This window comes from Lissotriton helveticus, chromosome 2_1 (genome assembly GCF_964261635.1).
Source record: "Lissotriton helveticus chromosome 2_1, aLisHel1.1, whole genome shotgun sequence".
Classification (NCBI taxonomy): Eukaryota; Metazoa; Chordata; class Amphibia; order Caudata; family Salamandridae; genus Lissotriton; species Lissotriton helveticus.
In genome coordinates, this window is record NC_136059.1 from 1,256,870,723 (window position 1) to 1,256,896,339 (window position 25,617).

Below are 25,617 nucleotides of genomic sequence, written 5' to 3' on the forward strand. Positions count from 1 at the left end.
GCTTCTCTGAGGCTATGCTCTGCTTACTTCCTAAGAATAAAGATCTCTCTCAGTGTAGCAATGATAGGCCTATCTCATTGATTAATACAGAATGTAAGATCTTTGCTAAATTACTGGCATTCCGTATTAATTTGGTCATACCTGATTAAGTTGATATGCATCAGTCAGGATTTGTGAATGGAAGATCTATTTCAGATAATTCTAAAACAGTCCTTAACATCATTCACTTAGCCTCCAAACTTAATTCTCCATTAGCGGTCATAACTATCGATGTTGAGAAGGCTTTCAATCGGGCGAATTGGGAATTCATCTTTGGTGCTTTGAAATGTCGTCGTTTTTTTCACAACAAAATTTTATTAATTGATTTGAGCAGAATGAGAGAAGTGGTTCCCCACAATCAGGAGATCACCACCTAGTATCGTGGTACAGTTTATATTATAATAGTTATGACCAATCAAGAATAGGAGTAGAGCCAAGAAAATGAACCCCCCCCCACCCCTACCCCCACCAACTCCCATTGCCCAACTACCCAACTACCCGCCCCTTATCCCTCCCTAGCCCTATGCACGTGCATACAGAAAACCGTCGGTGCTCGTTCGTAGTGCGACAGGCATGACACATTTTACAGGCCCGTATGGCATCCACCACCTACACATCTTCCTCATGTTCCACAGGGGGATCCAATGGCAACTCCCTATAGTCTGCCCACCTCTTCCAGATCTTGAAGTGTTTACGGGGGCATCCTCTCGCCTCAAACACCGGTCGTTCCAGCCCCATATAGTAGTCCAGTCCGGCCTTCCATGCACACAGGGGGGGGGGCTCGGTCTCCCTTCCACGCTCGGGCCAGGTCTCTTTTGGCAACTACCAGCCCCAGCAACAATAAATGGCGTTTGTATAAGTTCCCACCAACCCCCTCAAGTATATGGAGCAACCCTAAACGATGAGTGCGTGGGAGGTCCCATCCCAGAACTTCAGACAGGCAACTCCATACACCCCTCCAGAAGCCAATCAGTCTAGGACACGACCACACCGTATGCAGCAGCGTGCCCGCTGCAGCCCCACACCGCAGACATTCCGGCGAACCAATCAGTCCTGCCTTCCAAAGCCGCTCTCGGGTATAATAGGCCCTATGGAGATACTTAAACTGGATTAATCTAAGCCGCATTGCTATTGCGGTCCCCCGCGGGGATTCCAGGGCTTCCCTCCAGTCATCTTCGTCGAGGGGACCAACATCAGCCTCCCAGGCCGCCCTCAGGGGAAGCAGGGTGGAGGAGCAATGTGTGACCATCGTTTGGTAGATGCGGGAGACTTTCTTATCTCCAAGGTCTCCCATGAATACCTTCGCCTCAACAGGGCTAAATTCAGGGAGCGATTCCAGATTAGCAACACTGGGCGTAAGTGCGTGACGAAATTGTAAATAGCGAAAGAATTGGGTCTGGGGCATGTGGAACTCAGTACTGAGTACTTGGAACAATTTAAGAGTGACCCCGGACATTACATGTCCCAGCGTCGAAATCCCAATCGCCTCCCAGCCGTCGAACCCCGGCAGCGTGGACTGTTCGGGAAGTCGTCTGTTATTCCACCGCGGCGTTTCCGCAGTTAGTCTACCCCACCAGCCCATGCGACGCAACGCCTGCCGCCACACAGCAAAGACCACTTTCGTGACGCATGGCAATGTCCGCCGCAGCCGGGCTGAATAAAGAATCGTGTGGAGTGTACTATCTCCCATCAGTGAGCGCTCCAGGGCGTATGCCGGGTCCCCCTGTCACCATACCACCATTCATTGAGTACTAGCAGCTGGGAGGCTTGGCAATAGGACAGTAGATCAGGGGTGGCCAAGCCACCAGAAATGTCGTAGTTTTAGTCCCCATTTTCTTTAATATATTCAGCTATTGTATTCTGAACCCTCTACCTACATTTGGGTCAATGGTAAACAATCTCACTACTTTCCTCTTTATAGAGGGACTAGACAGGGTTGCCCTTTAGATCCCTTTTTATTCATACTATCAATAGAACCCTTTTTTGAAACAATTTGTCGATCTCCATCATTTTTGTGCTTTCAATTTAAAAATTTGAACATAAAATAGACAGTATATGCTGATGACAATCTGCTATATATCCAACCCAAATACATCTCTACCAGACTTTTTTCACTATTCCATACATATTCTGCAGGTTCGGGACACAAACTTAATATAGATAAATCAGAGGTCCTACCCCTAAATAAATATTGCCTTCCAGACATGTTTATAGACTCTGGGTTCACATGGAACCCAAAATGTATTAAATGTTTAGGCATACTCTTTTCCAACAATATTAAATACATTATTAAAATTAACCTTAAGACAAAAAACACTTCCTTTTTGTCCTGCTAGGGTAGGTTAGCTACAATTAAAATGATCCTGCTACCAATCGTTAATTTATATTTATCCATGCCTCCAGTTTCTCTTCCTCATTCATTTTTCAATACTATTAATCATTCATTGACACAAGCGCAAACCTAGATTTTCTTTGACTCGCCTTCAGCAATCCAAAGATACTGGTGGGGTTAACTTTCCCATCTTTAGATTATATCATTCAGCCTTCACAAAGAAACATATCTGGGCTTCCCATTAGGAAACCCATGCAGATCCATCAACAATTTGGGGGCAGTTAGAACATGCACAATTCACACCCTTTGCTTTTGAAAGAAATGGTCTGCATCACTCAACCCCCAAACGTGTTTCTTTCTCCAATTCTTACTCATTCTAGAGCTAATGTTAAACCTTTAATTATCTCTTCCAATTCCTATTCCGAAAATCTTTTACAAACCACCCCAATTTGGTATAATAAACACATTAAACTAAACAATAGAGTTCTTTTATGGAAAGAATGGATTAGTAAAGTAATTATAGTCATAGGATATCTGTTCTTTAATGGTTCTCTGCTAGATTTTTCTGGCATCCAGGAAAAATACAACATATCCACTACTTATGCCTCTCAATTCCAGTGTCTTAAAACTCTTCATCTTTGTTACATTTCACAGCCTCCTGAAAGTGCTTCAAGCACACAACCTCCTTCCTCCATGTTAGATTTGCCTTCCCAAATGAAAGCTTCTGGCATATATACATTTCTGATTGGTTCCTCTAACTCTGACACAAAATCAAAAATAGAGCTAATATGGTAAACAGATCTTCAGCATGTATTTTCAGTTCTTTCCTAGAAATTAGTGTGGGCCAAGATCCATACCTCTTCACGTTCAGCAAGCACAACCCAAACATTATATTATTTTTATAACAGATTATATGTTTCCCCTATGAGCTTATATAAATTCAAACTTTCTAATAATGCTAAATGTTGGTCTTGAGCTCAGGATAATAGTGATCTCTTTCATATGTTTTTTGAATGCCCCTGTTTAAACGTTTTGGTTACTTAGATGGGATAAATGTATTTGAACTTTGTCTACAAACATTCCTTTTGATAACCTACACATTTTTCTTGGGGGCTCTTCTCCCCTTTGGAGTTCACAACATATGGTTGGGAAATTTATTGACTTGACTGTTGCCTTGGCTTTACAAATAATCACAACTAGTTGGAAGGATACTACTAAAATTACTTGTATTGGATGGTGGAACTTGTTATGTCATCACATAGACGGGCTCAAGCTTATGCTACTTCTTTTCCTTTAATGATCAAAAGAGATTTATTACAGTCACCCCATACCTCATTCCTTTCCAGGCAATCAGCTCAATCCAAGTCTAGTGTTACTAATTATGAACCCCCTTAAAGATAGAATGTTTAGTACACATTTATTCTTAATATTACATAGTTAACTGTTCGCTCTAGTTTTTAAGTATGGCATTATATCTTCTTTTTTTCTTCTTTTTCCGCCCTTCACTTTCATCCGTCTTCTTCTTTCCGCTTCTCTTTCTTTACTGATTTCTTCTTTCTTCTGTATAAAAGTTTCTTAAAATGCACTTTGTTCTCAGAATTATAGTTATATATTTCAATTTAAGATTTTAGGTTCATCGTTTATTATATGCTATGTTTACTCCACACGGTTTTTATACTTTTGTTTTCTCCCTTTTATTTATTAGATTTGTGTATTAGCTCATATTTTTATATTTGTCAATTTTTGCTTGGATTGACTCAATTATGTTTCTTTTCATTTGATGTAAAGGCCCTTTTTTCTTTATTCTCTTTAATAAAGCATTTTCAAACTTTCAAAAAAAGACAAGGCGTCCTTGTATTCAGCAGTTACGGTGGTCGGCTCATTATAACAACTTTGGGCTCTGTCACTTATGTTTCATTTTACAAGTTAAGCACTTGCATCGCTTACAGCTGTGTGGCCAAAGGTTCCAATCTATCAGGAGGAGCGCGAGCATTGTTCTGATGAGTTACCATAATCATCTTGTTTCAGTGGGGGCCAGGAAAGCAAGAATATAAATCTGATTATATGAGATGAGTCAAATAAGAATTCTTCAACATTCAACATTCTTCAAAATGCAAACATTTTATGACGAGATAAACTATTATGTGATGGAAACAGTTCAACAGTATAATAAGCAAATTAAAAGAAATGTGCTGAATACCTACCTAGTTCTAAAGATGCCATCAATCCCAAAGCGACAAGGGCTTCATTTTGCATTATTACATGCTCGCTAGTTGCCATGGTAACTAAGTGCACGATGCCACCACTCTGAACAATTGTCCTAATTACATCCTGAAATAAACAAATAGGTAGATGCAAAAGCGGTTTCCATTAAAACTGAAGAAAAACAACTTACTTAACAGCAACACATTTTTTCCTCAGTCACTTATCTTCCTCTTAAATTGCTTTACGCTTAATTTCTTCAGAGTCATGTCAGGTCACTCTAAATGTAATCATTTTACTAATGGTTCTTCTGCCGGAAATTAGGCCTACAGAGTTATCTGTAAATTTGAGCTCTTGAAACCATGCACTTTCCTACCTCAACAGCAATAAATAAAAAAACTATCATGGGCAAAAATGTTCATGGGTTGTGTTACAGCTTTTGTGCGTTTAAATCAAAACGTGCATTATTAATTGTGTTCAAAGCGGTTAATCTACACTTCAGATCGCATGTGTACACTGACAAAGGTATTTCAATTGAAAAAAATTTGCTACGACATGTCACAATGTGTTTGTTTGGCTTAGGCTAACTAGGCCTCAACGCCATCCTGTCCAAAATGGATGCTGTATCACCATGTTTATTGTCTGTTTCGATTTCCACGTACACTACGTGCAGCAATATGTGGGTTGTTTATTTATGAATTACAAATCTTCTCAAAGAGTGCCTACTAGAGGAAGTTTTCTGTAACATTTTCCAAGTACCTTCTGCTTACAAGGAAATTACGTTCATTCACAATGGTTCACTGTTGTTTATGTAACCAATTTGTTCTGACACCTCCTGATGACATTAGGTCAGAAGAGCCGAATCAATATTCACGTAGTGGGTTAGTGCTAAGGTGACAGGGCTATGTAATGTTTTTCATTGTAAAACAGTGATTTGTTGGAAAAAATATTATGTTATGTCAAGTTTATTTGTAAAGCACACTATCACCGGCGAGGATATTCCATCGCTGAACAAGTGTGTGTGTGCCGAACCCTGCCTATGGTGGTTGGTTAACCCCTTGCATGCTACCGCGATTCTTCGCCTGTGCGGCAAAATTGCAAGTGGCCGGGTTTATGACAGCCCCCAGCCGCCATCAGCACACGAGCGCCGTAGTCCATGACGGCTGGGGGCCCGTCATCAGCATGCAAGGGGTTAATTGAAAATTCAGGTCTTCAGCTTCTTTCAGAATTCAAGAAGAGAAGAGGAGGCTCTGATGTGGAGTGGGAGGTTGAGCCATGCTTTAGGAGCAATGTAAGAGAATGACTGTCGTCCTGATCTGGTTTTGTATATGCATGGAATGTGTATGAATAGGAGTCTTGTGCAGCAGAGGTGGCTGGATGGTTGGTAGGAGACAAGACTGTTCAGGTAGGTGGGGCCTGAGTTGTATAAAGCCTTGAACATGTGTGGGAGGAGTTTGAATTGAGTGTGTTTGTGTATTGGGAGCCAGTGTAGTTCCCGCAGGTCTGATGTGATGCAAGTTCTGTGTGGGAGGTTGAGGATTAGTCTGGTTGCCGAATTCTGGATAGTTTGTAGTCTTCTAGTGAGCTGCTTAGTGATCTAGATGTAGAGGAGGTTCCCATAGTCTACCTTGCCGGTGACCAGGGCATGAGGGACATTTTTTTTAGTGTTGTATGCAAGCCATTCGGAGACTTTCCTCAGTATCTTCAGTGTGGAAGTGGGATGCATTGACAGTGTTCACTTATGCGATCATATCCAGTTCACTGCCGATGATTATCCCAAGATTTCTGGTGTGGGTTCTGGGGTTGGATCTGACTTTGCCAGTCACCAGATGGAGTACTATGGTGAGGGGTTCTTGCCAAAGATCAATGCTTCTATCTTGTCAGTGCGGAGCTTGGGATAGTTGACTTTCACCCAATTAACAACTTTGGTCAAGCAGGCAGTGAACTTGCTTCTTGCGTTGGGGGTTTTGTCATAGAGGGAGAGTATGAGCTGCATGTCATCTGTGTAGGAGAGGATATTGATGTTGTGTGCGTGGATGACAGTGGCTAGCAGGAAGTCTTAATAAAAAGAATGGTAGACAAATAAGTCTAAAGAAGTAACAGATAGGAACATCTAAAACATTTTTTGTTTGTGATGCCAAAAATGTTAAACCAGTGGTGAGAGAAAACCTTTTTGACAATATAAAAAAAGATAGAGCACACTTCCATTAAAACGGATTACAATTTATCTTGTTCCTGAATTAAATGGACTTCTGTTTTTTGAAAAACCAACCTTTGATTTACTGTGTCGTATAAGAGCAGAGAGTAGTCTGTTTGACTCCCCAATAACACCCACGTGATCCTTGGCTTCACACCACTCCACCAATCGCTCAACGAGCTTTGCATTTTTTCCCAGCTGTTCCGCAGCTTCTGCTACATAACAAAAGTGGAGACAAAAAATGGTTTCAAGAGCTTAATCTACACAAATTATCATCTATAGACTGTCATGTGTGAGACTGTCATTTGTCCTTGTGGAAGGCCCTAACCATGATGTTCCTTTAAATGGAGTATTTTACGTTAATTGGTATTTTACAACACCTTTTGTTATGTTAGAAATCATTATAATTTTCCTTTAATAACATTTTAGTCAATGTGTTTGATTTTGTTTGATATACTTTGGCCTCTTGCCCAGAGCTAATTGAACATGGACTAACGTTACCGCAGGTTTAGCTGCTGACCATACTGAATTCCCTACCCCATAAAACCTGGTAGGCAAAGCCAATACCATATCATATCATATGCCCAATCGCCATCTTCCAGGGGCCACATATCATGGTCTTCAGTTACACCCTGCACCCGTTTTCACCAGCGCCTGCAGGACAGGGCCGTTGACCATGCCCATGCGGTTTAGGGAGCCGGGCATGACTCTAATTAACCATGTTCTTTATCCAGTCCCTCCTTCCCCCAGATCGCCCGGAGCATGGCTTTGATGCATGTCAAGTGTGCTCCTGGCATACAAGACTCGAATGTGCCCTGTCCCCAATACCCATAGTCCCAGATGTGGCAGGGCATCACTTGCTGGATGTAGTGTGGGACCTTCCCACCTCCTGAGCCCACAGTCCACTCTGCCCATACTTTTCTCACTTTTCAAATAACTTTTTTTAATCATTGTTGCCATCCATTTTGTTTTGTTTTTCGTTTTCAAGCCAACGAAATTGCTTCTCTATCTACTCTTTATCTTTGCAGTTTTAATTACATAAGCCCTTTCACCACCCCTCTTGAGGCTCCCCAGGGTCAGTATCTAATCAGATGAGATGGCCTATCAATAGGACCCGTAGGAAGGGGCACGGAATAGAGAGGACATGGACAACTCACACCAACCTCTGTATTAATGTGGAGCTAACAACTTTTACACTTTCAAATGGGTCCTTATAGAACTCAAAACTGATTAAATATAGCCTTAGAGCCCTCCGGGTTCTACCAGCCATTAATGGCCAGCCCACCATTAAAGGCCCAATCTGAACGGAGAGGTTCCTTTAACAAGGGAGCAGGACTGTAATGGCCAGTAGAGCCTGCTACGGAGGGCTCTAAGGCTATTAAAACATTCTGCCCCTAGAGGCCATAAGGTTCTAATTTGTAAAAACAAAGGCCTCTCTGAGCCCCAGAAAAGTAAAATCCTCTCGGGCTCCGAGAGGCCTTTGTTCATAGCAACAGCTGTGAAATTAAAAAAACATCGGAATGTTGCTCCCTGGGCTTCTACCAGCCATTAGAAGCCCAGAGTACTCCATTGTCTTAAATGGACCTCTCAACATTCTAATGTTCTAATATGATAATTGATTGATTGATTGAATAAAATTTATATAGCGCAAAACAATAACCCGAAGGCATCAAGGCGCCTACCAAAACTGATCATAAACAATAAATTACTGCAGATACGCTTGCACAAAGAGGTATATTTTAGAGCCTTTTTAAAAGTTTGGAGAGTAGGCAGGGATCTTATTTCCAAAGGGAGGGCATTCCACCCCTTCGGTGCAAGAGTGGAAAAAGCCCTACCTCCCCATTTCACTTTCCTGAAGCGGGGAACAGATAACAGGAGTTTACTCGAGGACCGCAGGTCCCTTACAGGGGTGTACCGAGACAGGATAGATCCGACACCGGTATGACTATTTCTAGCCAGAGCCCTGTAGGTCATACTCAGAATCTTAAAGTGAATGCGAGACTCAACGGGAAGCCAATGCAGCAGCTTTCTAGCCGCTGTGGCTGAAGTACGTCTCGGAAGATCCAGAACAAACCTGGCAGCGGCATTTTGGACCACCTGTAGGCGCTGCAGCAGGGTCTTATTTATGCCCGCATACAGCGCATTACAGTAGTCCATCCTGGAACCAATAAGGGCAACAGCAAGCTGTTTCCTCGCCTGCAAGGATAGATAATGCCTAATCTTCCTTAGGACATGAATAATGCCCCAGCAGGAAGAGATGGTGCGGCTGACCTGTTTGCCCATATCAAGGGAGGGGTCAATCACCACTCCAAGATTTTTTGCGGAGGAGGTGGGGGTGGGGGAGGCACCTAATGAGTCTGGCCACCAACACGATGACCAGATGTCCTCTTTCCCTCCGAACACCATCACCTCGGTCTTCTCTCCGTTTAGTTTAAGCGTATTCAAGATCATCCATTGACCGACTGCCTCCATACAAGATCTAAAGTTGGAGGCAGTCTGAGCGCTAGCCTGGGAGAGAGAAACGAGGATCTGAGTGTCATCCGCATAGGAGACTATCTCCATCCCATAAGATCTAATAAGCCTGGCAAGTGGGGTTACGTAGATGTTAAATAGGGTCGGACTAAGTGCCAACCCCTGAGGGACCCCCCATTGCACAGGGTGGGATGGAGATAGGAATTCCCCCAGCTTCACTCTTTGAACTCGGTGAGTGAGAAAAGATGTGAGCAGATCCAACGCTGTGCCTCGTACACCAATCTCCCTCAGCCGAGATGTTAGGACTGAGTGGGAGAGGGTGTCGAAAGCCGCCGTCAGGTCTAGGAGGATCAGGAGGATGGTCTGGCCCTCATCAACGCGTGAGCGGATGTCATCCAGCACTATGTTGAGGGCTGACTCGGTGCTGTGTTCCCTCCTGAAACCATGCTGAGAGGGATCAAGACAATCCGAATTCTCAACAAAAGCGGCGAGGTGCATGTTAAGATGCGCCTCTAACAGCTTTGCTGGGGCCGGGAGTAGGGAAATGGGCCTAAAGTTTTTTAGGACCGACGGATCAAGAGAGGGCTTTTTTAAGAGAGGTCTTACCACAGCGCTTTTTCATTGGGAGGGAAAGGAACCATCTCTTATAGCTCTGTTCATAATGTCCGTCAGAACAGGCAGAAAAAATTCCCTGCACTGCTTAAAGATCCTAAGAGGGCACACATCTAGCGGAGAACCTGATTTGATTTTGTTAAGGAGGTTGTCCAGCAACTCCACCGAGAGAGGGGGAAAGGAGCTGAGAGTCCCCACCAACGGCTTTTCAGCCATAGCAGAAGCTACCGCCCCTACAACAGGGGGGGGCACTCATAAGGGATTTTTGAAGTTCTAAGGCCGAGTAGATGTCCAATATTTTTGTCTGGAAAAAAGAGGCAATATTGTCGCATAGCTCTTGGGACGCCACTACCGGGTCAGGGGTTTGCAGAGTTATCAGTGAGTCTACGACCCGAAAGAGCTCTTTAGGAGAGGACAGAGAGGTAGTGAGGGTCGTAAAATATTCCTGTTTTGCTTTTATAATTTCAGCCTTGTATTTCCTGAGCAAAGCCTTATGGATTTCCTTATCTTTGAGGTCCCAACCTGCGTGCCAGAGGCGCTCCTGTCGCCTTACCTACTGCCTCATGAGTCTCAGGTGTTCTGAGTACCAGGGAGCTGAAGGCCTCTTCCTGGCACGTTGTCGAGATTGGAACGAGGCACTGTGATCTAGGACTTCGGTCATAGTTTTTTCGTAGTGCATAGCGGCTGTAGACACAGTTTCTTCCAGAGGGAGGCAGAAGTTAGAAGCCCATGGGGCAAGGGAGCTATTAGAGATATCCCTATAGTTTCTCAGGAATTCTTGATTACATGGGGTGTTTACCGGCTCAGATGTACGCCGACGACAAAGCTGAAAAGAGACGGCCAGATGGTCAGACCATGAGAGAGGGATGGAGTCTTCAATCAGCAGCCTCTCATCGTTAGAAAAGATTCCGTCGAGCGTGTGCCCAGCTCGATGAGTGGCCCCTTTGACATACTGATTAAAGCCGCAGGCTGACATGCTGTCTAACAGAGATATGGTGTCCTTGTTATCCTGTTTTTCCAAATGGAAATTGAAATCTCCCAAGATAGTGAATTCTTTTTGGCCAAAGAAAGGTTCTAGGGCTTGGAGCAGCCGCTGGCCAAAGTCCGTTCGAGGACCTGGAGGGCGGTATACCAACATTCCATGTAGGAACGCTGAGTGATCATCCTTTATGGAAAAGGAGAGGGCCTGAAAGCTGTCCTTAGGATCAATGACAGCAGCAGTGTGGCAGTGTAGGTGGTTCCTGTATAAAATAGCGATCCCTCCTCCCACCCTGCCAACTCTATCATGATATGAAGGCACCTATGCTCACAATTCCTTAGAAACTCTTATAACAAGTGAACTAAGAAATTATGCTGGATACTAAGTCATCTCATTCAAAACTTAATTGGCTATGAATCTATGGAAGAACTATATGTTTTCAGGGGTTTAGGCAAGCAGTCACTATTATAACACATTCCTTATTAACTGCATTAAGACTGATTGTTTACATTATATACACTGTGAGCCTGGTGCCTCACAGTATAGTTGGTTTAGGTGACCTAATGACAGTTTATATAGATTTAATTTAGAAATTGAATTCATATGTATAGTGAACAATGTTTTGTAATCGAGCGGGGAGCTGCGAAAAACAGGTCTCACATGCCGCTACAGCATTAACAGCAAATTGTCAGAAGTTCACACCCATGATATTTGGCTTTTAACAGTGCATAATTAATCTATTTCTAGAGGATCTGTTACAGCAGCAGAGTATTTCCAGAAGAGATGTTCATCAAAGCAAAATTCACCACACATTAGATTCTTTTGATTCTACTGTGGCACAAAATAGAAGAAAACAAGTTACTTACATGTAACTTTGGTTCTCCAGTATTGGTAACTTTCATAGATTCCCATAGCTTGTATCATTCCCCGTCGTCGGAATGGGAGTCTCGGTAAATAAAAAATACCATAGCAGTAGGTACAAAAGAGAAAGAAATGCCTAGGCCTCATCTCATTTTGTAGCATATCCACCTCTTTTTGTAAAAGAGACCAAAATAAAGCAACGACCAATCAGATTAGCCTCACCCCATAGAACCTTCCTGAGAGAGCCTCAGAGTCTCAGATTTTCGTAGCCGTTGTGTAACAGTATAACAGAATATGCTGAAGGCGGAGCTTTCCTAGGGTAGGAGGGTGGGCGTATGGGAATCTATGAAAGTTACCAATACTGGAGAAACCAAAGTTACAGGTAAGTAACTTGTTTTCTTACTCCAGTATTGAAACTTTCATAGATTCCCATAGCTTGTATCAGAATAGCTAGCAGTAGGAAAAAATGCACATTTTGTGTAATAAACCATAGAATAACATTGTGTGTATATCATCATAAGAGATACCAGTTACCAAACAGCAGTCAGTAAACCTCATCAGATACAAAATGTGCGAAACCTCGCTGGAAGAGATTCCTCAGAACGCCTGTCCCACTGCAGCATCACTTTGCGTGGAAGAGTCCAAGCAGTAATATCTTGTGAAAGTATGGGCACTGCTCCATGTAGCTGCCCTGCAAATGTCTTTGATCGGCACTCCAGCGAAAAGGGCAGCCGAAGATGAAACTGATCTTGTCGAGTGCGCCCAGACCCTCCTTTCTAGGGGCTTACCAGCCGCTTGGTGACAGTAGTGGATTGCGCTGGCAATCCATCGTGCAACCCCTTGCTTCAAAAGGGGGAAACCTTTGCGAGGTGCACTGAAAGCGACAAAGAGCGGAGTAGATCTCCTGAAGTCCATTGTGCGTTGGGAGATACAATTTTAAACATCTTTGACCATCCAAAGAACGAAGAGACCTCTCCGCTGGAGTTGCCAGTCGAGGGAAAAAAGATTTCAGAATGACCGGTTCACTCAAATGAAAATCTGAAAGGAGTTCTGGAATGAATTTTGGATTTGTCCTCAGGATGAGTGTCTTTTTTAAACTGTAAGAATGGATCCTTAATAGTGAGAGCCTGAAGTTCACCAACCCTCCTGGCTGATGTTAAAGCGAGAAGGAGGGCCAACTTCCATGAGAGAAACTTAAGGCCTGCCCTATGAATTGGCTCAAAAGGAGGTTTCATGAGTTGAGCAAGCACCAAGTTGAGCTGCCACATGGGTGGCAGAGGTCTAACTGGAAGGAAAACGCTAAAAAGTCACGATTCTTGCAGACAGAGGGAAGGGCCAGAAGATGTTCGTCTGAATCTAGAGATAGCTGCCAGGTGCACCTTGATCGGAGAATGGGCACGCCCCGATTTGGCCAGAGTCAAAATGTATGGCAAGATCTGATGAGGAGCAGAAGAGAAAGGATGATGTTCTCTTGGCAGCACCACAGGCAGAAACATTTCCAATTCGAACGATAGGTCCTATTCGTACTGGGTGCGCGAACCTGAGCTAGCTCTTCTCTACATTCTTGAGGGATATTCAAGCTCTGAAATTCTCTGTGCTCAGGAGCCACGCTGTCAACTGAAGAGAGCTCAGGACTGAATGTACCACTTGGCCCTGGGACATCGCCAATAGAGAGGGAATTGGACGCAGCTGAAGTGGATGATCCTGGGACAGTAAGAGAAGCTACGTAAACCAAAACTGGTGGGGCCACGCCAGTGCCACCAGAATCATTCTGCAGGGTTCTGCTTTGAGCTTCCGGAGAAGTCTTGGGATTAGCGGAATTGGAGGAAAGGCATAAACAAAGGCGCCTGACCAGGCCATCGAAAGCACATTCCCCAATGATCCCTGATGGCGTTCCCTGCTTGCGTAGAATCGGCCTTTCCTGTTCTCTGGAGTGGCAAAAATGTCTATGAACGGAGTGCCCCAAAGATTGAAAACTCTCTCCAGAGTGCGCTGGTCTAATTCCCACTCGTGACTCACAGATTTGAGAGGACTCAGCGTATCTGCTGTTGAGTTGAGGACACACAGAAGATGTTCCGCCGAAAGCGAGATTTGGTGATGGATAACCCACTCCCAAATCTCCTGGGCTTCCTTGGACAGCAGACGAGACCTTGTTCCACCCTGCTTGTTCGCATAATGCATGGCAGCCGTGTTGTCCGTACAGACCAGGACAGTGGATTACTGGATTCTCGGAAGGAAAGAGAAAGCTAGACGAATCGCCATGAGCTCCAGTAGGTTGATGTGGAGAAGGCTTTGCTCGGGCCGCCAGCGGCCGCTCACTTGCACGTCTTGCAAGACCGCTACCCAGCCTTCTAGAGAGGCGTCTGTGGTAAGTATCAGAGGAGCTGGAGTGACTGTGAAGGTGAGACCCTGAGAGATATTGTCTCTGACCATCCACCAGCTGGCCGCCTCTTTCATAAGGGGAGTGATGACTACTTTGTCGTCGAAAGAGCCTTCTATTTGGCGCCACTGCAAGTCCAATTGCTCTTGGAGCGGGCGCATTCGTAGCCTGCAATGCAGAATTAAGGGAATGCAAGATGAGGTTGATCCTAGAAGAAATTTGTCAAGGCAAATAGACAGAGACCGTCTTGTTTGCAATCGATGGGCGGAGGTGATCAGTTTTTGCTGTCTTTCCTCTGATGGGAAAGCTTTGCAACAAGTTGTGTCCAGAATAGCCCCCAGAAACTTGGCCGACCTAGAAGATCAGAGGACTGACTTTTCCTTCTTGAGTTGAAGTCCCAGATGACTAAAGAGTTGAATGCAACTTTCGACTGCTTCTGATGCTTCCTGAGAAGACGGTACTTTTACCAACCAGTCGTCCAGATAAGGAAAAACCTCTAGCGTTTGTTTTCTGAGAAACACTGCGACTGGAGCTAAGACCTTTGTGAATATCCATGGCGCAGATCCGAGTCTGAAAGGCAGGACTTGGAGTTGGAAGTGGCTCTTGGCTACTGTAAAGCGTAAAAACTTCCTGTGGCCAGGGTGGATGGGAACATGGAAGTATGCGTCCTCGAGGTCCAGGCTGGCCATGTAATCCCCTGGATTGAAGAGCCGCAAAATGTCCTGTAGGGATACCATCCAAAACGAGAGTTTTATGAGATAAGTGTTGAGCTCCCTCAGGTCTAAAATTGGGCGCCACTTTTCTACGGTCTTGCGAACGAGGAAGAACCAGGAATAGAATCCTTTGCCTCGTTGAGACAGAGGTACTGGCTCTATCGCTCGTTTGAGAAGTAGTTGGTGAGCTTCTAGTCGTAGAAGGTGCAGATGTTTGGATTCGGTGGCACGAGGGGCTCTGGAGGGTGGATGGTGTTGAAACTCCAGTGTATGGCTAAACCGGATGATATCGAGGACCCACCGGTCTGATGTTATGAGTTGCCAGTTGTGGAAGCACTATGATATCCTGCCCCACACTGGTGTTACAGGGGGCGAAGGAACAGCAGATAGAGCCGCTATTGGTGCTTAGAGGAATCTCTCCCCTGGTACCATTGTCGTCCTCTAGAAGATAGGCGAGAGAAAGACGACAACTGGCACGGACGTTGAGCATACTGGGGCCTGTAAGACTGAGATGGCTGCGAAAAGGAGGAATAGCGCTGCTGGTGGTATCCACCCCTCTATGAAGAAAAACCTCTTCCTCTCGCTCCACGGAAAGGCACTTTGTGATACTGCAAAGTCCCCAGGGACTTCGCAGTCTCCGTGTCCTTTTTTTATATCCTGCAGCGCATCGTCCACATGCTTCCCAAAAAGCATCTCCCCATCGAAAGGCAGATCCAGGATTTTATTCTGGACTTCTGGGCGAAACCAGGTGGCCCGAAGCCAGCCTTGCCGTCTGAGGACTGCCGCTCCTGCCAGAGAGCGGAAAGCTGTAGTAGCAATGTCCATTGCGCAATCAATTTCCGAAGAGGAACGTTCTCCCTCCTCTAGGATTTTCTTGGCGTCAGCCTTCGGGTAGCTGGTCCAAATACGGGGATAGGTCGCACCACATCTGGCGATCATATCGACCAAGAATCGCCAAGGCATTAGCCGCCCTGACCAAGAGGCTGGACATAGGAGAGAACCTCTTCCCCACATTATCTAGTGGTCTACCCTCTTTATCCGGTGGTGTGGTGAGGGGGGCCGGCGGACTCTTTGACTTCCTTTGGGCCGCTTGAGAAATTACAGAGTCCGGTTTCAGCTGCTGACCAGACAAGCAGGGCTATCTTCTGGAGCCTTGTACTCCTTCTCCAGTCGAGGAAGAACAGGCATGACAGTTGCTGGATATTTCATAACTTTTATCCCCTCATTCCAGACATGACCCACAATTTGGATAGAACAGACAGACTTTTTATAAGGTTCTTTGAAATCATAAGGAAAACATTCCAATTGTACTGAAGGAATGGGAAGATCAAACCGTTTGGAAGCTCTTTCCATTAAGTTGTGAAAACCTCCAATATCTGCTGGAGGAGAATCCGCCGGATCTGGAAATGGAGAAGCGGGATACAGAATAATGTAATCATCCCATTCCCTATTTGGATCTGGGACTGAGAATGTGCCCTGGTCATCATCCGATGAGTCAACTTGAACTGTGACCACATTTTGTTGAGATTCCGTTGGCTCCGGAGCTTGGGGAAGAGGAGGAGCAGGACCATAAGATTGAGAAGGAGGTGGAGACCCTTGCACTGACTGTTGGCCGGAAGACTGAGTTAGAAATCTCTTCCTGTAATCCAACAGCATGAATTGGAGATCAGCAATGAGCAAAGACGGCATGGCAACCATGCCCTGTTGAGACTGTTCCTGAGACCTAGATTGCGGCACATTTTGCTGTTGCTCCATATAATAGTCCTCAGAGTCTGAGTCCTGATATTTTACACATAACTGGGATGAGCTATATGCATCCCCGTAAGGACCGTCATCATCTTCTGAAAACTGCTCCTCCAAAAGGAATGCCGGAAGCAGTGGCGTCACTCTTCGAGGAGATGTCATTTCCGGGGTAGTTTGGCGTCTTCTTATGGAAATTGCCACTTTTTGAATCGTTGACGGGGTCATCAACGTAGTCACCCTTGACGAGGATTGGGCTGTCGACGACGAAAGGGCGATCATCGACAGGACCGTCGTCGAGACTGTCGTCAGTACCAAGCTAGAAGTTGTAGAAGTCGTTGTCGCCGTCGACACCATCATCGTCGTCATTCTCGTCGACATCGAGGTAGTCATCATAAGCGTTGACGACATACTAACAGGTACCTCGGGGTGCAGCGTCGACGAAGGCAATGGAGATGATGAAGTTCTCGTCGACGGAGACCGCCGACGGAGCCGAAGTGGACGCCGGTTGAATTTTTGATGCTCTCGTAGACGGACCTGATGTTGTCGTCGTCGACGGACGGATTTTCTTCTCAGCTTTCCCCTCAGGTGGGACAGAAGCTGGCTTTTTGAACAGTTTCAGTTTCTCGGAGGGTGGAGGTGAAAACGAAGGCCCATGGCTCATGTTCTTAACAGATTGTACCTCAGAGGGGAGTATTTTTGATGGGACTATGCCTGTCCGACCTATCAGAGGTCTTTTGTAAAGCCTTGGCAGAGGGTGTCAGAAGAAGTTGAAGGTGAAGACCTTCCCCGTTTTTGAGACCTCCTTGAAGATGTCGCAGAGGAGGCATCATCACTGTCACTCGAAACAGGGTCTTTTCGTGACTTTAACTTTTGCAGCCAGGTGAGTAGACATCTCTCCCGACCTCTCAAGGTCTTTGAAGAGCAGGTTCAACAGATCTTGCAGTCGGTAGCCTTGTGGTCAGGGTACAAACAATAACTACAGTCTTTATGTTTGTCCTCCACATAAAGCCTCTTTTTTGAACAGGTGGCACAGGCTTTCAATAAAGCCTTCTCTTTGTCAGACATCATGAAGAATGAAAGTTGAAGAGTAACAGTTTAAACACAGAAGTTGAAGAGAAATCTGAGCAGAGCTCAGTGGAAACTCCCTTGCACAACGTGCAGTATAAAATCTGAGGCTCTCTCAGGAAGGTTCTATGGGGTGAGGCTATTCCGGAGAGCTACCGGCAGGTGCGGGCGGCCATCGAAGGCTCGCGCTACTACACCTCGGACCCGAGCCAGGCCTGCCTCTTCGTGCTGAGCCTGGACACGCTGGACCGCGACCAGCTCTTGCCGCAGTACGTGCACAGCCTGCGGGCCAAAGTGCAGGCGCTGCCACTCTGGGACGCAGCGCTTCTTAACCAGGGCTCTACAGCATGCGCATTAACCCACTGCGGTGCCCCGCTCGGGCGGCACTATAGTAAATGACACCGGCCTCGCGCACACGCTTGCCGCCCCAGCAGGAGGAGCGGAGCGAGCGTCCCACAAAACGTCGACGGCACCCAGAATCTCCGTTCCTGTCTCTCGCAGCGCCCACCGTGTCTCCTGGCTTCTGCTGAGGTCATCTCCCAAAGAGATTTAGCAGAGGAGAGCAGCGGTGAGATCTCGGGTTTGCGGGTAAGACGGGAGGCAGAGTGAATGTGTGGCTGCGTGTGCCTGCCTGGGCCGCGTGAACGCCGCCAACAGCAGGAAGCTTTATCTCCCAACGCGAGAAACCCCCTCACATTTAAGAGGCCAGCCTGAGGGGCAGAGACTGCACAAAAGAAACATGGGTATCTGGGGAGCTGAAATAAACACCGGGGGAGACCGATTGCGGCTTGCCTGCTCCAATATGGTGCCCGGAAGAGACTTGCCTGACCTAAACATGGTGCCCACCATACACCAAAGCAGCATGCAGAACTGAACCTGGCTGCCCCTTCGGGTTCCTACATTCAGGATTACTGGAGGGGGGAGTGGGGTGTTTGCCAGCGGCGAGCGAGAGCTTTAAGGTTGCCATCCTCCTACGGAAAGTATGGATACCTGCCTTGGCCTTCGCAAGTGCTAATCCTAGTCCTTTGAATTGGGGAGGGGCACAAGCTTATCCCTCTTTGAAATAGTAGGTATTTCCTCAAGGAAGTGGTGAAATGACTAGTTGGAGGGAACAATGGAAGCGAATCGACACGATTACAAAGTGAGGGCTCCACCATATGCGGAGGGAAGAGGTGAAGAAGTTGCTTCCACCTCTCCTCTCACCACTCTTGACTGGGGGGCGAGATGGAGGACGTTGCGGACGGCGCTGTCCAGTAACACCAGGACCGGTGTTTTCCATTGGAACTATGACAAGGCCTACTGGGCGGATACCATAACTGTTTTTTACTTACTGCGGAGCCTGAGCAACCTTGTCCGATGTCCGGTGGAGCTGTCCTATGCAGCTGTAGGGAAGTCTGGCTCTGGTTCCCCCCTCCACCGTCACCTACCCAGCCGGACATCTGACATTGGTTTTATGCGTCTCCCTGCTGTGTTTCCTTCTTTCCCCCACCTCCTCCCAGCTCCACTAGTCCATCTCTGGACTCTAGACTTTTGGTCCCTTCCTGAACTCGTAACACGATGTTTCCTTATGTAAGCGCTAGACCTCGTTTTTTTGGGTCTGTGCCCGGTGGAGCTACCTGATAGCTATAGAGGAGATGGCCCCCTTGGCCTTCACCTACCCAGCCGGACTTTGGGCAGACTTTCCTTCGTCTCACCTTTGCATTCTACCTCCCACCCCTTTACCCTACCCCCTTTCCCCCTCTACGCTCCATTTTCTCATCCCCTTCTTAATGTTCTTCCGTTGAGACCTAGCTATTTGGCCAATGCCTGGTGGAGCAACCTGATAGCTATAGAGGAGATGGGCTGTGGACTTCCCCCTCGGCCGTCACCTACCCAGCCGGACTTCTGTAAGACTCTCCCTGGTCTCTCCATCCTATTTCCCTCCTACCCCTTTACCCTACCCCCTCTCCCTTCTAAGCTCCTTTTAGCTAGTCTTTACGCTTTTGAAATGTTTTTCTAGTAACTGATGTAATTTTGTAACTTTGTGGAACCTTGTGGAACCTTATGTAAAGCGGTCTGATACCTCCGGGTCTAGCCAGCGCTATATAAAACTCAAATAAAAATAAATAAATAAAAAGATGAGGCCTAGGCCTTTCTTTCTCTTTTGTACCTACTGCTATGGTATTTTTTATTTACAGAGACACCAATTCCAACGACGGGGAATGATACAAGCTAAGGAAATCTATGAAAGTTCCAGTACTGGCTTAAGTACAGATTGTTCAAATATTTTCTTTCAATTTAACACAACTTTATTTTAGTCATTATTCCAATGCCATTTATTGAAATGACCAAGGGACCAATTTAACAATAGCATGTACATTCACAGAAGCTGCCGTACAAAGAACAGTGATTACATTTCTGCTGTAAAAATCTACATATGTGCAGCATGAATGGTGTTAGAAGGGATCCCCTCTCCGCTTGCGTAGCTAGGGGAGTGCGGGGGCGGGCCGCCCCAGGCGGCACGTTTTTTGGGGCAGCCGCGGCACTGGTGGCCCATTGCGGCCGCGGTGGCCTTTATAACTTATTTGGGAAACACAGTGTCCCCAAGTAAGTTATAAAAGCTGCCGCGGCTGCAACGGACCTCTAGTGCCACGGTGACGGCCCAGTTTGAAAATACAAAGCAGCGCACCTGAATTGCCATCAGTCGGTCCCGTGTTTGTAGGTGCTTGATTGATGTTGGTCTGAACCAGCCTCCAGGGCTGTCAATCTTGTAGCGCGCGAGCGCTACCAATGACGGCCCTGGGGTGACATTTTGGCCAGCCCTCCCATTGAGAACGTAGCAGTGACGCGTCACGCGCTTCAACGCTACGCTCTTGTGAGGAATCTGGCTGCTGCAGAAGTGATTACTTAATCGAAGTTCGACCCAACCACCCCTCCTGCCATAGAGACCCCAGAGCGACGAGTGAGGTAAGAGGAGAGCTGGAGCAGCAGGTTTATTTTATTTATTTATGCGTTTTTAAATAGCGTGGACTGTACCCGAAGGCGTCAGAGCGCTTCACAATAGGAACAGCAATGATACATGAGGAGAACATTACAATTGAACAAAATTACAAAAGCAAACGTTAAGTTACATGAGGCAAAAGTGACAATTATGAGCAAACAACATACAAGAGGTAGCAAACGGAGCATTACAGGAGAAGAAAGTGACATGTGTGCAGGTTACAAAAGCGTACTAAGTACAATTAGAGGTATAATACTGCAATATATGGAGGCCACTCAAACACAAGAACAATCGTTACTTAGGCAATGGTGGCACTTGTGCAAGTATCGAAAGCAAACAAAATGTTAGAGGTAGTAAACAGTGTGTTACAAGACAAAAAAAGTGAAACATCACCTAGTGACAGACCAGGGTAATGGAAGGGTGTGAAGGAAAATCGGATATATGTGGTCTTTGCAGAAATACCATAGGAGAGATCCGATTTCCAAGATTGTCAGTGTGAAGCAAGTTCATGTAACATTTGGTACAGGCATAAGATAGATCAATATTAATGTTGATGTCCATGGTTACCCAAGTGAACTCTATTTTGGAACATTTATAAATACCAATTTATGTTATTTATGAGGGAATTGTTCATGATTAAAGTCTGCAAAAGCCATGTAGGATGGTCCACAAGATGTACTCACTGCATTCCAACCCAATTACAGGACTCTGTTCGCATTTGCCTAGATGTTTTCAATCATTACTTTAAAGGGAACAGTGGCATCTTAAAATTCTGTCCATGTTTCAAAGTGCTAAATGCATTGTAGGATTTTTTTCTCTCTTAGATTTACTAATTGACGGATACACTTGTGCAGTTAATATTTTTTTATGGCTATTTAGTTGTAGGTATGAAATTAAACATTTATTTTCATACTTTTCAGGCACTGAGTGTACTTGTCATTTAACACAAATAAGGGGAGAGGGTCAATTGTGTCTAAAGCTCTCACACCCGAACCCCCTAAGTAATAATTGTACACACGTAGAGGGGTTGAGAGGAAAAACAAGAAAAAGAAGAAGGAAAACCCCTAAACACGCCACAAAACAAAAAGTCCTTTGTTTTGAGAATACTGCCCTAACTCACACACCGAAGTGTGTGACATGCTTCATCATCGGGTCTGCTTACAATACGCCCAGGTGTAGCAACACTCTGGACGGAGCATAGGGAGGGGGGTTTTAACATAAAAAGACCATAAGACAGATGTACAAAACAAAACAACATATAAACATATAAATCAAATAGTGATCAGTGGATATCACCCTGTGACTGGAAAAGGTCCACAACACGTGCAGTTAAAGGGAAAGTGTTTATAACTAGTTTGTGGATACCAAACGAAAACTTTATTAACAGGTTCCACAACCAGGATTAAAAGAAATAAGAGGATGGGTAATGTTTCCAAGAGAAACTCATGATTCTCAAAACAACCCTCCTAATACCGCCTTTGTCAACATGTTTCGACCGACTTACTGTGCCACGAAAGTCACCCCGGTCTTCTTCAGGACATGTGTTGTTGCCCGTCCCAACATTGGTCACACCGTAATTCGGTCAATGTACCAATTAACTGATCACATGGGATTCCAGTTGAATCAACATGTATTGGAGGGATCCCAACAACAAGGGAAACATATGCGAGTTTATTGAGGAAGTAAACTCGACATGGCGTCCTGCAGGTAGGTGTCCCAAGAACACAACTGTTCCGAGGACGACACCTCGTTTGTCTGCCTGTCTTTGGATCGCCGCGTAGAGTGTACTTGTGCATTATGCTGTGTTACGTGTGCATGCTACAAAAGAGTACCAAACACAGGTACAAGGATACTACTGCAATAAATGGCAAACACTCCAACCACAAGAACACACTGGGAAGGCACTTCCATAGTCATGGAAAATAGAATTTTCAGTAAAGGGAGGTCTTCCTTCAGATGATAGAGAGGGCATGAATTAATTTTGGAGGTGTCTTTGGAGGAGGAGAACTTTGAGGTCGGTTTTGAAGGCCTGGGTGGAGGTTGTGGAATGGGAGGAGAACTCCAACGGTTCTGTACCCACAATTTCCAGACACCTGGCCTCGGGCGGGGCGTCGGAAGTGGGCACCCCGTGAGTAAGGGAAGCAACCGCAAGACTTGGCTCCATCGCTGAGGAGGGCTGTCACTCACAGGCTCGGCAGCCCTGCCCTGGCGCTGCCTCCCAGCCCGTGTCTCTCTCGGCAGTGGCTCCTTTCCTGTGCCCTGGGTAGACTTGGGGGTAGGTTACAGGCTCAGCCCACAGGACAGGCGTCTCTCAGCTCCCCACCATTGGCTGCACTTCCAGCCTTTGGGCCACCAGAGTGGGCTTTGTATCTGCTCTGTGTTGGCAAGGTGGAGCTGACTGACCACATGCGGTTTTTCTGAGTCCCAAGATAGATCATGCAGTATGTGTGTTCTCTTTTGTACTGCCAGTCACCGGTGTATTCAACTGTGTAGCTTTGTATGTGCATGTAACTTACATGATCGAGGTAACAATTAGCGGCGATACTACGTGCCTCTCGGACCTCTTTCAAGTGCTCGCCGTCCTTTTTTCCCAGCACCCCTATCTCTCCCCCATCCCAGGGGCGGCAATCTGAGGGATAGCCCCGGGCGCCAAAAGCTCTAGCTACGCCCCTGCCCCTCTCATTGTCATCGTGTGACTGTTGTTACCAGCAACATAAGAAACTTCATCTATTCTTCAGAATGGCGCAATCCACCATGATTGTAACAATAAGCGAAAATCAGTTAAACAATGACATGGGTGTCATTAGGGTAAATGTCTGAGACCTTCATAAAATACCTTGGCCCTTTGACCTTCTGCTGACCTTAGGCTGTGGCATGCGTCAAGAATTAGAAATATTCCCTTCACCATCAAAAGGTCCGGAGGGAGAGGAAGGCCATGTTTCTATTTACAGGAAAGTGTAGTGGGGTTGGAGGATACACAGTATCGTCGACAGATGACACCAAGCACTTCGTAAAGGCTCCAAAGAAAATTAGTGTCTTACAGTCTAATTTCTTCACGAAGCTACTAGGCGAAAAAAAATTGTACAAATGTGCTGTGATGACTAGTTCGCTAGAAGCAGCTTCTATCCTTCGATTGGGACTATTTTTAAGGAGAACAAGGACCAGGGATGGTAAGAGGAGTTTGCTAGTAAAATAAACTTACAAGCTACTGGGGATCTTCAGACATGCCAAGATGTATTCTTCAACTTACTAAAAGTAAGCTACATGGAATCGAACAATGTTTAGATTCTGTAATTCCTGACAAACACAGGTTGACTTGTTTGGAGGAAGAGGCTGAAAAAACCTGGCTGACGCTTCAAGAAGATTACTCAAACAACAGTTACTGTTTTCAAGTAACCAAAAATGTTCTTTTGGGAACCGATTCTCCCAGGTTGACATGATAGATTTTCATGACCTCACAGAGCACTACAATACTTCTATCTTGAACATCCTTGACTTGTTTGCCCCCCCTACAACAAAAAAACATATCCGCCAAAGTTTCTAAAGCTTGGTTCAACGACAAACGGAGCACCTGAAACACTTAAGATCAGTGAGGAACACATACAACAAAAGAATCATAAGTTCGAAAGCCAACTTCTCTGGAACTCAGCTAGACTGAGCTAGAAATCGACCCCCAAACAAAACCTCTGTTAGACTTGGCATCTTTTGGCGTGTTTACCCTGCCTTTTTGCTTTCTGACCTCCCGGTTTTGACCCGGTTTTTGCTGGTTTAGTGTCTTTGTGCACTTTCTCACTGCTGTTCAGTGTTAAAGTGCAAGTGCTCCTGCTGTAAATTATGTGATGGATTGGTGTTTCCATGATTGGCATATTTGATTTACTGGTGAGACTCTAGTAAAGTGCCAGGCTGGTAAATCAAATGCTGCTAGTAGGTTTGCAGCACTGGTTGTGCCACCCACAGAAGTAGCCCTCAAAAGGTAACTCAGACCTGCCACCACAGGGTCTGTGCTCAGTTTGAAACTGCCATGTCGACCTGGCAAGTGCACCCACTTGCCAGGCCCCAACCTTTCCTTTTTCTACATGTCAGTCACCTCTAAGGTAGGCCTAAGGTACCCCTGTGGGAAGGGTGCTGTGTACGTTAGAGGTAGGACATGTATTGCTGTGTGTGACATGTCCTGGTGGTGAATTACTGTGTATTTTGTTCTTCACCATTGCAAGGCTGCCTGTTCCCATTGGACAGAATAGGGAGTTTGTTTAGAACATCTTATAAACATAACTTGCCCTGGGAACAAGGTGGGAAAATACAGTTTAGCATGCCTGAACTCAATGTTAAAGTGCATCTTTTAGTGAGGGTGATTGTTAGAAATGGGATCCCTGGCTGGCCAGGGCTTGCGCCAAAGTCAGTCAGAGACCACCACTTCCACGTCAGGGCAAGGGAGTTACACGCCAAGATAACCCTTGCTCACCCCCTTGGTAACGTATCACGAGCAGCAAGGCTAAACTTGGAGGCAATGTGAGTTAAGTGTTTGCGCACGCACCCCCAGCAACAACACCCAAGGCCCACCACAAAGGAAACTCCACACAAGGTTATGTATAAAAATAGCCTTTGTATTACACCAAAACGCATTAGATAAAAACACACACTTTACAATGTGCCAACAGGCACGGGCAGAATTTACAGGGGATATGTAAAAGACAGGGCCACATGGACCACTGTCAGGAATCAGCACTTTTAGAACTAGAAATACTGTTAGAAATAGCATGTTGTAGATCATAGAATCAATCACTTTAGCACACAACCAGTAACTACTGGTACCAGGTAAGTACCACCTACGCAAACCTAACCACCTTAGGAACATATTGTGCCGGGAACCAGGACCTCACTAGCAACACCTGCACTAGGAGAAAAACAACCACCTAAGTATCACCATACATTTAGGGGTATAAGCATAGGAACATTACACATGATGCATAAACATTCAGAGGTGTAGGGAAGGAAAACACATGATGCATAACAACATTCAGAGGTGCAGGAAAGAACAATTG

At 45.7% G+C, this 25,617-nt stretch overlaps 1 protein-coding gene across 3 annotated transcripts in view; it reads right to left on the minus strand.

Moving 5' to 3' along the window:
* The window catches only part of RAP1GDS1 (Rap1 GTPase-GDP dissociation stimulator 1), a 748,947-nt gene that overhangs the window by 33,394 nt on the left and 689,936 nt on the right, over positions 1-25,617 (minus strand). For all 3 annotated transcript variants that reach the window (XM_078676213.1, XM_078676214.1, XM_078676215.1), the window contains 2 exons: positions 6,846-6,985; positions 4,576-4,702 (listed from right to left, as the gene is read on the minus strand). In XM_078676213.1, coding sequence (XP_078532339.1) covers positions 4,576-4,702; positions 6,846-6,985 — 267 coding nt within the window. The remainder of the gene's footprint in view (positions 1-4,575; positions 4,703-6,845; positions 6,986-25,617) is intronic.